The sequence below is a fragment of the Nyctibius grandis genome, chromosome 8, assembly GCF_013368605.1.
Source record: "Nyctibius grandis isolate bNycGra1 chromosome 8, bNycGra1.pri, whole genome shotgun sequence".
Classification (NCBI taxonomy): Eukaryota; Metazoa; Chordata; class Aves; order Nyctibiiformes; family Nyctibiidae; genus Nyctibius; species Nyctibius grandis.
Window position 1 is genome coordinate 30,700,008 of NC_090665.1, and position 13,462 is coordinate 30,713,469.

Consider the following 13,462-nt stretch of genomic DNA (forward strand, 5'->3'; position numbering starts at 1 on the left):
TCTTGGTGGGCAAATCACTTAAATCCTGTTTGCTAAACACCACGAAGCCTGAATTTGGACTTTTCCTGACTTCTGAAGTTTGTTTTGTGTACCCCGGCTATCCCTGCGCTGCACGCCCGCTCGCCCTCCGCCCCCGGAGCTTCGCGTGCACACACGCTCAGCGCCCGGCAGTTCCGAGCTCCGTTCAGGAGGCGGCACGGGCTGTGGCCGCGCAAGACCGCGGCGGAGCGGGCGTTGCTCGGCGGGGCAGCTGCCGTGCGGTGCTCCTCGGCCGGTTGCCCGTCGGCACAGCGAGGACGCTGCAGGGGGATCGGGAGGGCGAATCCTCCCTTCCCGTGTCCCGCCGGCCATTGTTCGGCTTATCGGCCCCATCTCGCCTCTCCGCTCCCCAGGGCCGGGTCGTGCTGCACGTCCCCCCGCGCCGCCCCGCTCCCCCTGCCCGCGCACCGGGCGGGCGGCCGCTGCCCCCGGGTCCGCGCTGCTCCCCGCGCGCCCGCGGGACGGGGGGCGGGGCACGCGCGGAGCCCCGCCCCGCGGCGCGCGGCCGGCCAACAGCGGGCCGCGGGCGTGAGGGGGCGGTGCCGCGAGCGGCGGCGAGTCCGGGGGCGGCGGCGGTGGCGCGGGCCGCGCTGTGGGGAGGGCGCTCCATGGGCAGCGGGGCGGGAGTGCGTAGGGCCCGCGGCGGCCCGGCTGCTGCCTGCGCTCAGCCGCCGCTCTCCGGTAAGGGCTCGTCGCCGAGGAAGGTGGGACGCGCCGCGGCGGGAGGGTGGGCGGCGTCGCCGCTGTCGCCGCCGGGAGGAGCCGCGGGTGAGCGCGGGACAGGGCGGCAGCGAGTGGCCGGGGGAGCGGGTGTGGCTCGAGGGGCCCGGCGCTCTCGTCCGCTCCGTCGGTCCCAAGTACGGGTCTCGCCCCTCGAGCCCACCTCCCCACCCGGCGGTTCCCTGCGGTACCGGGTGGGGGCGAGGCCCCACCTCCGCCCTGCCCCGCACCTCACGCGGTCTCCCGGCGGCTCCCCCGCGGCCTCTGCCCGCTACCTGCGGCGCCGCCGCCCCCCCCGCGGCCGGGCGGCTGTGGGGAAATCCCTGGCCGTGGAGGACGTGCGGTCTGGCGGCTGCTGGCCGCCGGGAATGCGCGGCGGGGGTAGGGCGGAGCGCCGACCCCCGCCCGGGGCATGGGGAGTGGCCCAGCCCTCGGCCGGGGGCTGGCAGCGGCCGAGCGACGTGGCCCCTGCGGGAACGTCGTCTCTTTTTTTTATTTTTTTTTCCTTTTTTTTTTTTTCGTTTTCCCTCCCTACTGGGAAAATTGTGCTGGGAGAGCAAATTTCTGAAATATCTGGCGCTTTACTTTTTTTCCTTTTTCCGTCGGGACTGGCAGTGGCTCGCTCTTAACCAGAGGAGTCTGGAGGCGTTTATAGAAAAGCTGGTGGACGCTTTTCGTTTTCAAAGCCAGAGTCTCCTGAAGAAATATGAAACACTTCTCAGTAATGAAAGGCATGTGTTCTGTGAGGGGAACTTTTCCCCATCTGCCCTGTAAGGGAGGAGGAGCAGACGTAAGGGCTAATATTTATGAGGAAAAGGTGACTGCTGTACTAAACTGTTCAGTTTTGGTTGTGCTGCTGCTTTACAGCAAAAGTTTCTCTAAGGTTTTCCCATTCAGAAACACTTTGTCGTCACAATTTTCAAAGTGGTGGCATTATTGTACTACTTGTTTTTCGTATGAATAAAAAAAATACAACATATCGCAGCTTTCAAAGCAAGGACTTGCTACAGGAACAGGTCTAACGCATCATGCTACTTAAAGTTGGCTCTGAAGCTGGCCAGACTTAAAAGAGGCATGTCTTTTAAAGAATATGAAAATCTCTGTCTTGATATAAATAGATATCACACTTGTTAAAAGGAGGGAAGGTTATGTGGTTTTTTTCTGTAATTGCAAGGCGGAATTGCAAAGTAGCTTTGTAGCCATGAGAATTCTATGTGGGAACAGAAGAAACTTTCTTAAACATTATGCTTAATGTTTAATGTAAACCTCACTTCAATCTACTTGAGATGTTTGGAATTGCTTAATTATCTGCACTATTTGTATAGTCTCATATGTACTCTTACAGGTACTGACTTTAAATAGTAAACAGAAATTAGAGCAGTTAATTTGTGTTAAATTCTGAAGTTTTCTTCCCCCACCCCCCAGCGCACACTCCCTGGAAGGCCTGCCAGATGAATTACAAAAACAACTGTTTTGACCACGTTTCCTCTGATATTTTTAAATTGCAAAGAGAAATAAAGCAGAAATAATGGAAAAATAATTGAAGTGCATTAGAATAACGCCTGTTGAAATACACAGTGTGGGAGTGTTGAAAATGTTAAAGGTGCTACTTCTTCAGTTGGTCTAACCAAATACAAATATATGCAGGATAACCTTTTCAGGCTGCATTTTTAGATCATAATAACTTTTATTTTTATCTAAAAATAGTTGAATTTGAGATTGTGCTGCAGGTATGTCTGCAACTCACGTTAACTTTATAGCTGTCATGTTCTAGTTTGGTTTTTTTTTTTCCTGTAGTGTTTACCATATAGTGTAAACATTGAGAATTTCTCCTGGTGTTGAGAGAATAATAGCAGGCATTGTGCAAGCTACTGGAACCATACCTGACCCTGCCACCTGGAGTCTGCTGCTTTGAAATGAATCCCTTAACCTGATATTGGGAAATTTGCAGTAGCATTCTAATTTCCTAAATGAAATGAGTGCAGGTAGTTGCTTAGTTATACCAATATAATCTCCCCCAAGTGTGTGCATTTTTTGTGGGCTTTTAAGCTGCCCTAAAGCAGAGCAACACCCTTCAAGGTAACTGCACTGAGATTTGCAGATAAACTTTGATACTAAAATATTTTAAAATCTCTTCACTTCTCTGTGTCTTTCCTTTGATTGCCTTTCATATTAAAAGGTAGCAGGCTGAAAAGCCCATATAACTACTTTCAGGATGTTTTCCTTTCTGAGACTACCTGCAATAGGCCATGGTTTCTTCCTGGCACAATCTGCACAAAGAAAATTCATCCTATCAGATCGAGGCTGTCTGTTATCTTAAGAGACAGGATGCTGAATACAGCTGGGTGGTTGATGCAAGTGGGGATGTTGTTCATGGTCTATATCACATCAAGTGTTTTTGCAATTGTATTCAGTTGTAGCAAAATTTCATGGTAAAGAAAAGGTCTCAGGCTAAATGTAAAGAACTTGATTCTTGAGGCTTCCAGAATAAATATTCAGAGAAGAGACTTTTCTCATTAAATAAGCATGCATCATAATTAGCTTTTGAAATAATTTCTGCATACCATTGATTATTATGCAACACTCTCTGCTTTACAAATTAAAATAACTTCAAACAGTTGAAAACCTTTATAATATTTCAGTTAAGCATTGTAATGTAAAGCAGTATCATCTTGAAAGAAGTTTTCGATCTTGTCAGTGCAAATATATTACTTCACATATATTTCTGTACTAATCAGCATTTTTCCTTCTCCTCCACCTCCTTCCCCCACCCCAATTTTTAAGGGTTTCATCTTTGGCTTGTCGAATGGACATTAAGCAACACTGAGTGTTAACTGCAAGAGCTCCATAAGCACAGCGGCTGCTGGGATGTTGCGACAGAACGGTGGAAGTAACAAGCGTGGTTTGGGATTAGCCCGACTGTCTACCTCCAACTTCTTCACCATCTCTAATTCAGGAAATTGGGGCATGGGGCGCAGCACCAAGAGCAGCTCTCTGAGCAGCATTAGCTCCAACTCTGACTGCTATGATAATCCTGTTGTGGATCCAGAATATATCATGCAACTTGTGAATGATGTCAGAAAATTTGCAGATGTGCTACTCTATTTGAAGGAAGCCATTCTTTCAGAAGGTGTGTCAGTTGTTCTTTATTCTGAATTCTTAGATTTTCTGAAACTCTCACGACTCTATTCATATGTTTTTAACTAGTCTTTACTGTGGTTATTCCCCCTTGCCCTTTACCTTCCCCCTTTATCCTCCCTTCCTCCCCCCCTCCCCTCCCCCAGCACGATGATTACGGGAAATGGTGGTTGCTAGTTTGGGTTCTGTATTTCCTCATCAGAACACTGTGCAATCTGTTTCATAATCATAACAAGGGAAAATAGGCTTGTTAGCAGGCTGTCTAGGCTGATGCTAAAAGTTAGCGAGACCATCAACTGATTAGTTTGTAACCGCCTGAATGTTTTTTGTAATTTCAAAGAATTCTGTTAATATTTTGGTGATGTTTCAGTTTTCTAGGCTGTTTTAGTTTGGTTTTTGAAAGTCTCAGATGTTAGTGGTTTGATTTTAATGTAGAATGTAACTCTCTGCACTTTCTTCCTCTACAACATAAGTATTTACCATCTTCTGCCAGCAGGTGGAAACTGCAAATTTTTTGCATAGGAGGAGTGTGTATTATTGTGTGTTCCTGTTCCTTTAGGGAAATGGTATTGGTCCATTTTTGGTCATCAGCAGGAAAGCTTTTATCGAACTTCTGCAGAAATGTTATCCTGTTAATAGCATAGAAATGACATCCAGAGCAGTTTTGTTTGATGTCCTGAGTGCTGAGCATTTGCAGCCACCTCTGTTTCAAGTGAGTCTGCACACAGCTGAAATGGTTCTGCCAAAAGGTGTGAACAAATCTTAACAGAGCAGTAACGAGACTAGCAATCACTTCATGTCAACAGCGGTTTTGCTGACACATAGGATGAGCAGAGTTATTTGTGAGACGGGGTGTCTGGTGCCTACTCATGCTGAAATGGGCATCCTGTAGGAAAGGACAATCAAGGTACTGAAGTGTTCTAGTTGCTATGCAGCAGTTGTTAATTAATGTTCAGTTTAAAATTTTTGACTCAGAAGATCTGAAAAATTAACATTGAAGACTGGGGTCATCTTCTTGTTTTATACTACAATGCAGAATTCATTTGTGAAACAGTGTTGTCCATTCAAAGGATTGTTGATTTATAAAGGAGAGATGTTTGTTTTCCATGGCTGGGAGTGTTCTTTTTGACCTCTATCCCAAAAATCTCTTAATGTAGTAAGTTCTGTAATATTGGGCTTGTTTACTGCTGGCTGGAGACAACCTCCTGGAAGCTGCGTAGTTTGAATTGCATTTTTCCATCTTATTTATCTGTGGAAATGTTTACAGTTTTTGTCAATTTCTAGACAGACAACTTACTAAGGTGATTGAATAGACTTCTTACACATAAAATTCTGGCTCATAATGCTTGCAGCTTACCACCATCCTCAAATTAGTTACATAGATTATTCCAAGGTGGAATCAATTGCAGGGACAGGAAATTAATTTCTTCGTTTTTGGACAGCATTAATCTATTGACTTGATGTGGATTTTGTTGAATAGTAAAACTTTGCTCTAAAGTTTACGAAATAAGAACTAAAAATAAATTTTGCTATTTGCTACAGAAAAAAAAATATTTTGATGTGTATATGCTGCATGCATCTTCAAGCAGTTCAAAAGTGGCATATGTAAGTGGTGCAACAGGGTTGCATCAGTGAGCTCTTGTATTTGCCTGGCAAGCGTTCCTAGAGTCAGCTATAGGTCTTTTGACCTCTAACTACTATCCCCTCAGTTAGCTTCTATATCTACTGTTAGTTGAAGTATTGCCACTTCAGCAGATTTGTCTAAAAACTCCCTTCTAATGCACAGTAGCTTCACTCTTGACCATGTGGCTCCCTGTTCACCAAGGCCATCTGTTCCACTGCTGGCATCTGCATCAGTAGGTAGGCTGATGCCAGTGGGTGCGTGCCTTGAGTTTTGTACCGACTGACGGTGTATCCCCTGCTTGTGTTACCTGCCTTGGAAAAGCATAGCAGATATTGACCCATGGTTCACGTAACATTCTCCTGATGTAGTGATCCTATCTTAGGTGAAAAATCTAAGCTATTTTGGATTATAACATGTATTTGTGTCTGAACTAGACCATAAGTGCCTTTGGATTATAGACTTGTACTGTGTTTTGTACAGTACCAGTGGAAGTCGATACATGATGTGAAAAGTAAGTTGAGATCTCTTAAGAGTGCGTTATAACTGAAATTTTCTGTAGATTTCAAGGCTATTTCTCTTTGCATTACTTATGCAAATATAATTTAATTTCTTATAGTAGTTTTATTGTCATAATGCTGAACAAATTTTGGATATTACTTTTCAACAAAGGTAAACCCAGCATTGTAACTTACTTTGATTATTTTCAGACTCTCACATAACAATGTTTGTCATATAAACTGAAATCTAAAAAAACTTGGAGTCTCCTTGCTGGCACCAAGTAGGAAACTTGTTTCTGAATGATACTTCACTTGAAAAAAAAAAAACAAACCAAACATCCACCTCCCCCCAAAAAAACCCACCCCAAACCCACAAACAAAAAACCCTCTGAATATAACTGTAGAATTGAAAAGTTTGTCAGCTGTTTGGACATGAGGGAGCTGCAGTTGCCTCTTGTGTTGAGTGAAATACCATGTGTTCCACACACTTCAGTTCATGCTGTCTTTTTTAAAATTCCCTTTTGAATCTAGGCATTGTACTCACTGGATGTAACGATCTGTTATTAGTGATCCAACTTGAGGCATAGGATCAAGATACTTGATCCTTATTGAAGAAGAGGTCTGGGCATTTTTTTAACCTGGGTCAATGAATTCAGTGCTGTTTCACGATAAATTTTTTATTTAATTCTAGTTGATGACAGGCTGAACCTGTAGTGGTGGAACTGCACAAACAGTTAGTGCATCAGTCTCTTGGTCTGGTCTTCAGTTAAATTTCCAGATGAGTGAGATTGTGTCATATGACGAATATTAGTAAGGATAGTTATATTGTCATTGTGTCTTCATGTTTGAACTGAAAGGTCTTATTCATTTGTAGCATTAGTACTTTGTGAAGTGAGAGATAATTGAAATATATTGAGGAGACTCAAAATAAGTTGATCTTCTTTCCATTCTGATAAGAAGGAAATGAAAACAGTTCCTCAGAAATCCCTGCCTAGAAGGCCAAACTTGAAAGTATATGTTAAATTAATACCTAGAAGACGTGGATCATTGCCTGCAGTCCGTGCTACTCTTAAGACTGTTCATTTGAGTTTTCACTTTTATTGCTGGCATTCTGTATTCTTGACGTACCCCAAGTTTAGTTTTTGTTTCAGTTTTAATGTACTTCCGAAGTACAAACTGTTAAGACATAATGACTTGAAAGCTGATGAGTTTTCTCTGTGTTTTGAGTTCCAATAGTAACTTTTCAGCTGTCAGTTGAGAGTGTGAGAACCTAATTGATGCTTTCAACTTGCACCCCTCTTTGAAAAGGTGGTACATACAGTGAAGTACAGTGTAAAGGCTGGGGCTATCTGTGATCTTCAGAGGTAGTGGCACAGAAGAAAAGTAACTTTCTACAGTAGAGAATGTTTTAGGAACTGAGAAGTTGTTTGCTTCCCACAGAGACCCGCTGAGGGCTTAACAACCTGGCCACAGTATTGAAAACGCTTCAGAATTTCAAGTGTGTGAGGTATACTGAAGCTAAATCCTGTAACTTGAAGAGGGTTAATTCTTGTCCCAAAGCATGGCTTTAATGTGTCTGCAAGTAAACACTGGTGAATTTTGAGGCTGAATGACTTATACATGCATAATATGTTATTTTGGAGAACAGGAGATATGGAGTAACTGCTATATACTGTCCAATCTTTTCAAGATATAAGGATGCCTATACCTCATAGCAGTTGTATAGAAAGCATGTAAGCCACTTTTTGGGACAAAACGTGCAGGACCTACCTCTTACAAAATTTTATTGGAAAGTTTATTGGTTCAAAAATAGTATTGCTTATTGCATAGATACACAAAGTTTAGAATCTATTTAAGAATAGGTATCTGTGTATGAGATTGGTGACACTACAGTCTGTGCTGTTACTGTGTATAGTAAATTCCACTGTTGCTTTAAGCAAATGTGTGGTCTTTGCTCAGATGAGATTCCTTTACTCAGGATGAAAAAGGACCACAGAAAAGAATTCCTAAAAAAAAAAAAAAAAAAGAGTTCCTAATTAGAAGATATTTTACTAAGTGTTTCACTTTAAACAGTAAATAGTAGCTTTTACTTTTATCACATCAGAGGTGGGGGAAACATTCCTGTTTTCCTAGTCTGAAGATAGTTAGCTACTAGTTTTGTGACATCTGCTATTTATTTTTTTTAAGGAATGTAATGTGAGCTTCATACTGTAAGGTGTGCCCTTGGGACTGTGGGAAGTACTATGTTTCATTATGAATAGCTGTAAGGGTAAAATTTGCATGTGGTTTAAAAGTGCAGGAGTAATTATACTTTATACTTTAATATATAATCTTCTTGACTGTACTTCAGAATATATTTAGGAATTATTGCTTGCTTTATCACAAACTTTGAAGTAATCTTCAAAGTGTGATATTGTGTGCTTCATGTGGGTAATTCTGCATCCTTTTCATGAGCAAAAACATTTTTCCTCAAGTTCATCCTGTATTCAACTGATGTAAATTGTAGCTGATCCTAAAATGTTAATGTACCCTTTTTCCCAGATATCTTAGAAAACAGAATAACAAGATAAAGCTCTTGCCTTTAATCGCAGATTTCTCTTTGAGGATCAAATTTTGTTGTCTGGTTTCTTAGAGTTTGATAAGTTGTGGGTTTGGTTTGGTTTTGTTTTAACTGAAGCAGAGGTAAAAATACTGGTGAAGCCGGATGGCCTGGTCAGGAATGTCTGCATCCTCTTTATAGTAGCACCAATACTTTCAAAAGGATTAGGAATGCTACCTAACTTGAAACCTATCAGGTCCTTATTTTTGAAGGATAAGATATTCAGCCTAGTGGGACAATTTTAAAGGTGTGTCAAGTTAAATAGTTTCCTCAAAATAAGGAACTTGTAATCTCTAGTGACTTCAAAACCTTTTTTTAGCACCACAGAGATATGTATTAATCGCATACTACACTAAAAGCCAGAAGCTGTCTCCTGAATATAATGCTGAGGGTCAAAGATGATTTCTCTTCAGCCCTTCCAGGCATCATGATGTGCACTTTTTTAGTATGGTCCATATTTTTAGTATGATTAAGGCACTGTAGTACTTTTAGCATTTTATTTTTATTTCTTCATTTTATTTTAGAGTAAAACAATGTCCTTTTCCTGAGGCAGTATTTTTTGAAAGTCAGTTTGTCCTGTTTTGCTAGGGAAATCTTGAAGTTCATTAGCTATTGCAGTGAAGACTACAGATTGAAATTATTATAATTTATAGTACTAGGTGTAATTTTGCTTTTTGTTCTTTATTCCAGTTTTGATGTTTCTCAGTGAAAGGTGCTGTCTTTGATACACCTTAAACTGGTTGTATTTACCTGTCTAATGGCACCTCATAGCATGAATGCTTGATAGGTGGGCAAACTGCTCTAAACAAGGATCTGATAAAGTGTTTACCTTTCTTTGCAACAGCCTCTGGAAGGAATGTTTGGGGTGGTTTTTTTTTGTTTTGAGGGAAGCTGAACTGATTTCTTCAAATTTTCTGTGGAAGAAGGTGCTGGTTTTCTATTTGCTAGCATTTTGTGTCCTAAATAAAAAACCTTTTTGGGAGAAGGGAAGGTACAATGCTGTCAGGGCAGCAAACTTTCAGGGACCATGAGAACATAACGATTATCAGATACGTAAACAATTTGCTTGTGAATTGATTAAATGACCTTTAAGAATCCTCGGGAAAAGGCAGGGGAATTAAGGAATTAAAGCATAGCACATTGTTTCTCTTGCTTCATGTAGCACAAAAAAAAAAGGGGAAAACAAACTGTCTAGTAGATAATAAATCCTATTACAGAAATCACAACATTTGAGGATGTTGACAAATAGTCTGAAGTGGAATTTTAATGTTAATCACTTCCAGGATCTACTGAAGTGTTATATACTTGTAATATATGAAGAATAATTCTGTAACTTAATAATAAGATAGGACCTATTTTGTACTTTGTAGCTCTACTCCAACTTGGTCCACAAGGAACTAACTGCTTGTTTTAAATGTATTAGACTGTAATAACATTGTTCGTTCTCTGGCGGAACCAAATAAGGTGTTAAGAGGTGAATTCTGACAGTTTGTGTTTTCTGCTTTGGATGTTATTGTTCCCATAGCAGAGTTGGCAGAAGTCACCTTGTGAGCCACAGTAGCAGGGAAGCCAGGACTAAACCAGAGCAGCGCAGGTGTAAGACAGCTGGAAGGAGTAACTTCTGAAGATGCTCCTGCAGAAATGACAGGTTTTCCTTTCCTGTCAGCAGCTGAATTGATGGTATGGTTCTGTAACTGCTGAAAATCTACAAGATGCATCTAAAATTATTGTTTTCTTATAAAGCTTGTTATGTTTAGGGCTCTGTTTTAAACCATGTTAATACTGTATTTCCACAGCAGTTTAGAGAAGAAACTTAAGTGTGAGCTGCTGTGATCTCACCACTTCTTCCTGGCACTGGCAGTAGTTCTGTGTGATGACTGCATAGCAAGCCAGTTCTGGAGGCAGATCTGCCTGAAAACTAGTCCTAGAAAGAAAGCAACTAGTTTTCAGCTAGATCAGTTCCATGAGCTGACTGACTGTAAGGTTGTACTGAGTACCAGCAAAAGAGGGAGAAGGTGGCTGGCAAAGGAACGAGTGGCCAGAGGTGAAAATGGAACGAGACTGTGAGTGTCTAGGCAGAGCTGGCGTGGCGCTCCACACTGGCATTACAGCAGACACTGCTAAACCCTGTACCAACTCTTTTGTCTCCTCTGCTGAATGCTAAATTTGACAGAGATATATGAAAAGTGGGAGGGGGTGTGTGTAGAGGAGAGAACAGCAAGCAGAAAATGCCCTTCGTAGATGACAAATTCATCAGCCTTCTTAGCTGTGAGCTTTTGACATATTTGAATTTGACAGTCATCTTTTAAACTTGCCTTCCTAAAACCTGCTTCTTATATGCAAAGACATATGTGCTTCCAGTCTTTCTGACCTGGAAATTCCTTAGTACACCCTTTCACATATCTCTAAGTAGTAGTCACTTCTAAGTATTAGTTCTGTCAATCTGAAATTGAAACTGTTCTTTGACAAATGTGAAATAGTCTTTCAAGCTAAGATATGTAAAGGATGTAAACAAGCATAAGAACGAAGTAAATACTTCCTTAAATTTTTTTAACAAGTAAAGTTACTGCTAAGAACGCAAAGCCAATAGTAGTGATTTTTTTTTTAACACTTTCTGATGCGTTTTATGGCAAAACTCAGAGGAAAAAAAAATACATACATGTAAACTGCTTCTCTTAGTCAAGCTCTAGGACCACAGCAAGCCAGAGACCGCCTGGTTATTTTCCCATGGTTCCCTTACTTTCGCACTGTCCTTTCTTCCTGGTCTGTCTCATGAGCAGAGGGCACTGAGATCCCTTGCTGTGAGTCCTGTTCCTGTCCAGTGTCAGATTCCTCGAACCTGAGAAGTTCCACAAAGAAAGTGGAAGTTTGATGTTCTCCAGAGAACTCTGTCCATGAAAGGACTAGTGAAACCTGAATGAAGGCAAACCCACAACAATCCAACACAAAGTAGTTTGCAGTCAAAGTTTATGGGAGGCACCCGTAGCTACGAACCATGCTTTTCCCCGGGAATGTTACATTTACGCTGGGAGAGAGAACTTTCCACCTTTCTTTCCGTTTCACTCCAGACCATTGCACAGCCTGTTTTGACCAAGCTTCATGTTTTCTACGAGTCTGCCATCTTGCAGGCTTTTATTAGGGAGTCTTGGACTTTAAGATGCTGTGACCAGAGCCAGAGGAGCTGGGCATTTTCTTTTGCTTTGCAGGTTTGCAATATTAGAGCACTACTTAATTAAGCTGCAGTCACAGAACAGTTCTGCTGTTTCCAGTACTCTGAACAAGCAGAAGGGAAAAAAAGAGCCTCCTCTTGAAGTTCAGTTCAAGCAAAGCCATGTTCTTCATAGTCAAGGTGTAAGCTGCCTGTTAAATGCAGGTTGCTAATGTTGGATAGTAAATGCTGTTTCTTCAGTTTTAGGGAAGACGGCAGTTAAATAATAACTTAGTGGACCAGCAGATAAGTTTGTGGCTGATAGTACTTCCCCTCCCCCAGTTGCATACTCCACATTCCTTCAGAACAAATGTTCACTTGTTGCTATAGTGTCTAAGATCAGCAGTCAGGAGCGGGGTGGGGGGGGGGCTTGTCTTGAAGGCCTGTGAGTGTTTAAAATGTAAAATCAACTTTTATGTGCAGTCCGGATATTTTTGTTGACTTAATTAGTGTATCTGTCTTTAGGAAAACTCTAAATATTTATAAGAGAGCACAGGCATTTTCCATTTTGATGTTGCTTTTGAAGTGGAAAAAAATGTAATACAAGGCAAAACTCCATTCTTCTTCCTTTTTGCATTTCTGATGTACAAAAGAATATAAAAACACTTAAAGAGCCTTAGCTAGTTTGTTAATTAGAATTACCTTCCCTTTCCATCACAGCAACTAGAGTAATGAAATTGAAGTTACAAGATTAGCAAGATGAAAGGTGAGTAGTGAAGAAGAGGATGAATAGTCAGATTTTCTTTTTTGAATCTGAATGTAAAGTTAGGCCTTTCAACAACAAAAATTCTTCTAATATAATTTGCAGCTTAAGAAACAGGGGAACACTTGGACACACAAACTTGTATCTCTCAACGAACTCTGCCCCAACACCTGAAAGATAAGATTTGATCCATATCCAATGTGAAGTCTTGTGTTCTTAACAGCAATTCCCGTGCACACATAGGAGCCTTTGTGTTTAAAAGCAGAACAAAAAACCCTTTCCCTAAATTAGTTTCCTACTCTTGGCAAAATGTATTACAGTGTATCCATAAAAATATTCCATTTTCTCATTTCTCTGATGCATCAATTTATCAATGTTGCAACATAAAACAAGAACATCAATACAAGTAATTTTTCTATGTCTAACAGCATAGAGTTGAGTTGTGACTGTCTGTCATTTTAATAATCTTGACTTCACAAAGATTTCATAGACTGAATCATTCCTTCTCCACCAGTTTCATTGGAGTGTTTGTTCCTCCTATTTATGTAGCTAGGTCACAGAACTGAAGCTGACTTGTTTCTTAATTCCAAGCAAGAGTTCATCTAATCTGGCAGTTGCAGTGGTTTGGTTATGTTAGATCTAATGTCTCAGTAATGGATTGGAGTTAGAACTGCATGGTAGGGTAGGAGATTTGATACAGAGCCTGGACCTTGATCTTCATAGGTAGCTGTTTCCCTTTTTTAAGGAAAGTAGGGATTTTATGGGGGCTCATTCCTTCATCTCCCTAAAATGCCCCTTTTTATAGAAGATTGAGGGGACTCATGTAAGGCTGTAGAAAATAGTTATGTTTGGGTTAAACTTTCATCTTAATGACATTCATTACAGAACAGTGTAACTGAAAAACATACGACTTGAGGAAATTTTTTTTGTAGAG

General features: G+C 41.4%; 1 protein-coding gene across 4 annotated transcripts in view; it reads left to right on the plus strand.

Moving 5' to 3' along the window:
* The first annotated feature begins 634 nt into the window (after positions 1 to 634).
* ARHGAP29 (Rho GTPase activating protein 29) overlaps positions 635 to 13,462 on the plus strand; it is a 54,236-nt gene continuing 41,408 nt past the window's right edge. For all 4 annotated transcript variants that reach the window (XM_068405992.1, XM_068405994.1, XM_068405993.1 and 1 more), the window contains exons 1-2: positions 635 to 720; positions 3,544 to 3,889. In XM_068405992.1, coding sequence (XP_068262093.1) covers positions 3,628 to 3,889 — 262 coding nt within the window. In that variant the 5' untranslated portion in view covers positions 635 to 720; positions 3,544 to 3,627. The remainder of the gene's footprint in view (positions 721 to 3,543; positions 3,890 to 13,462) is intronic.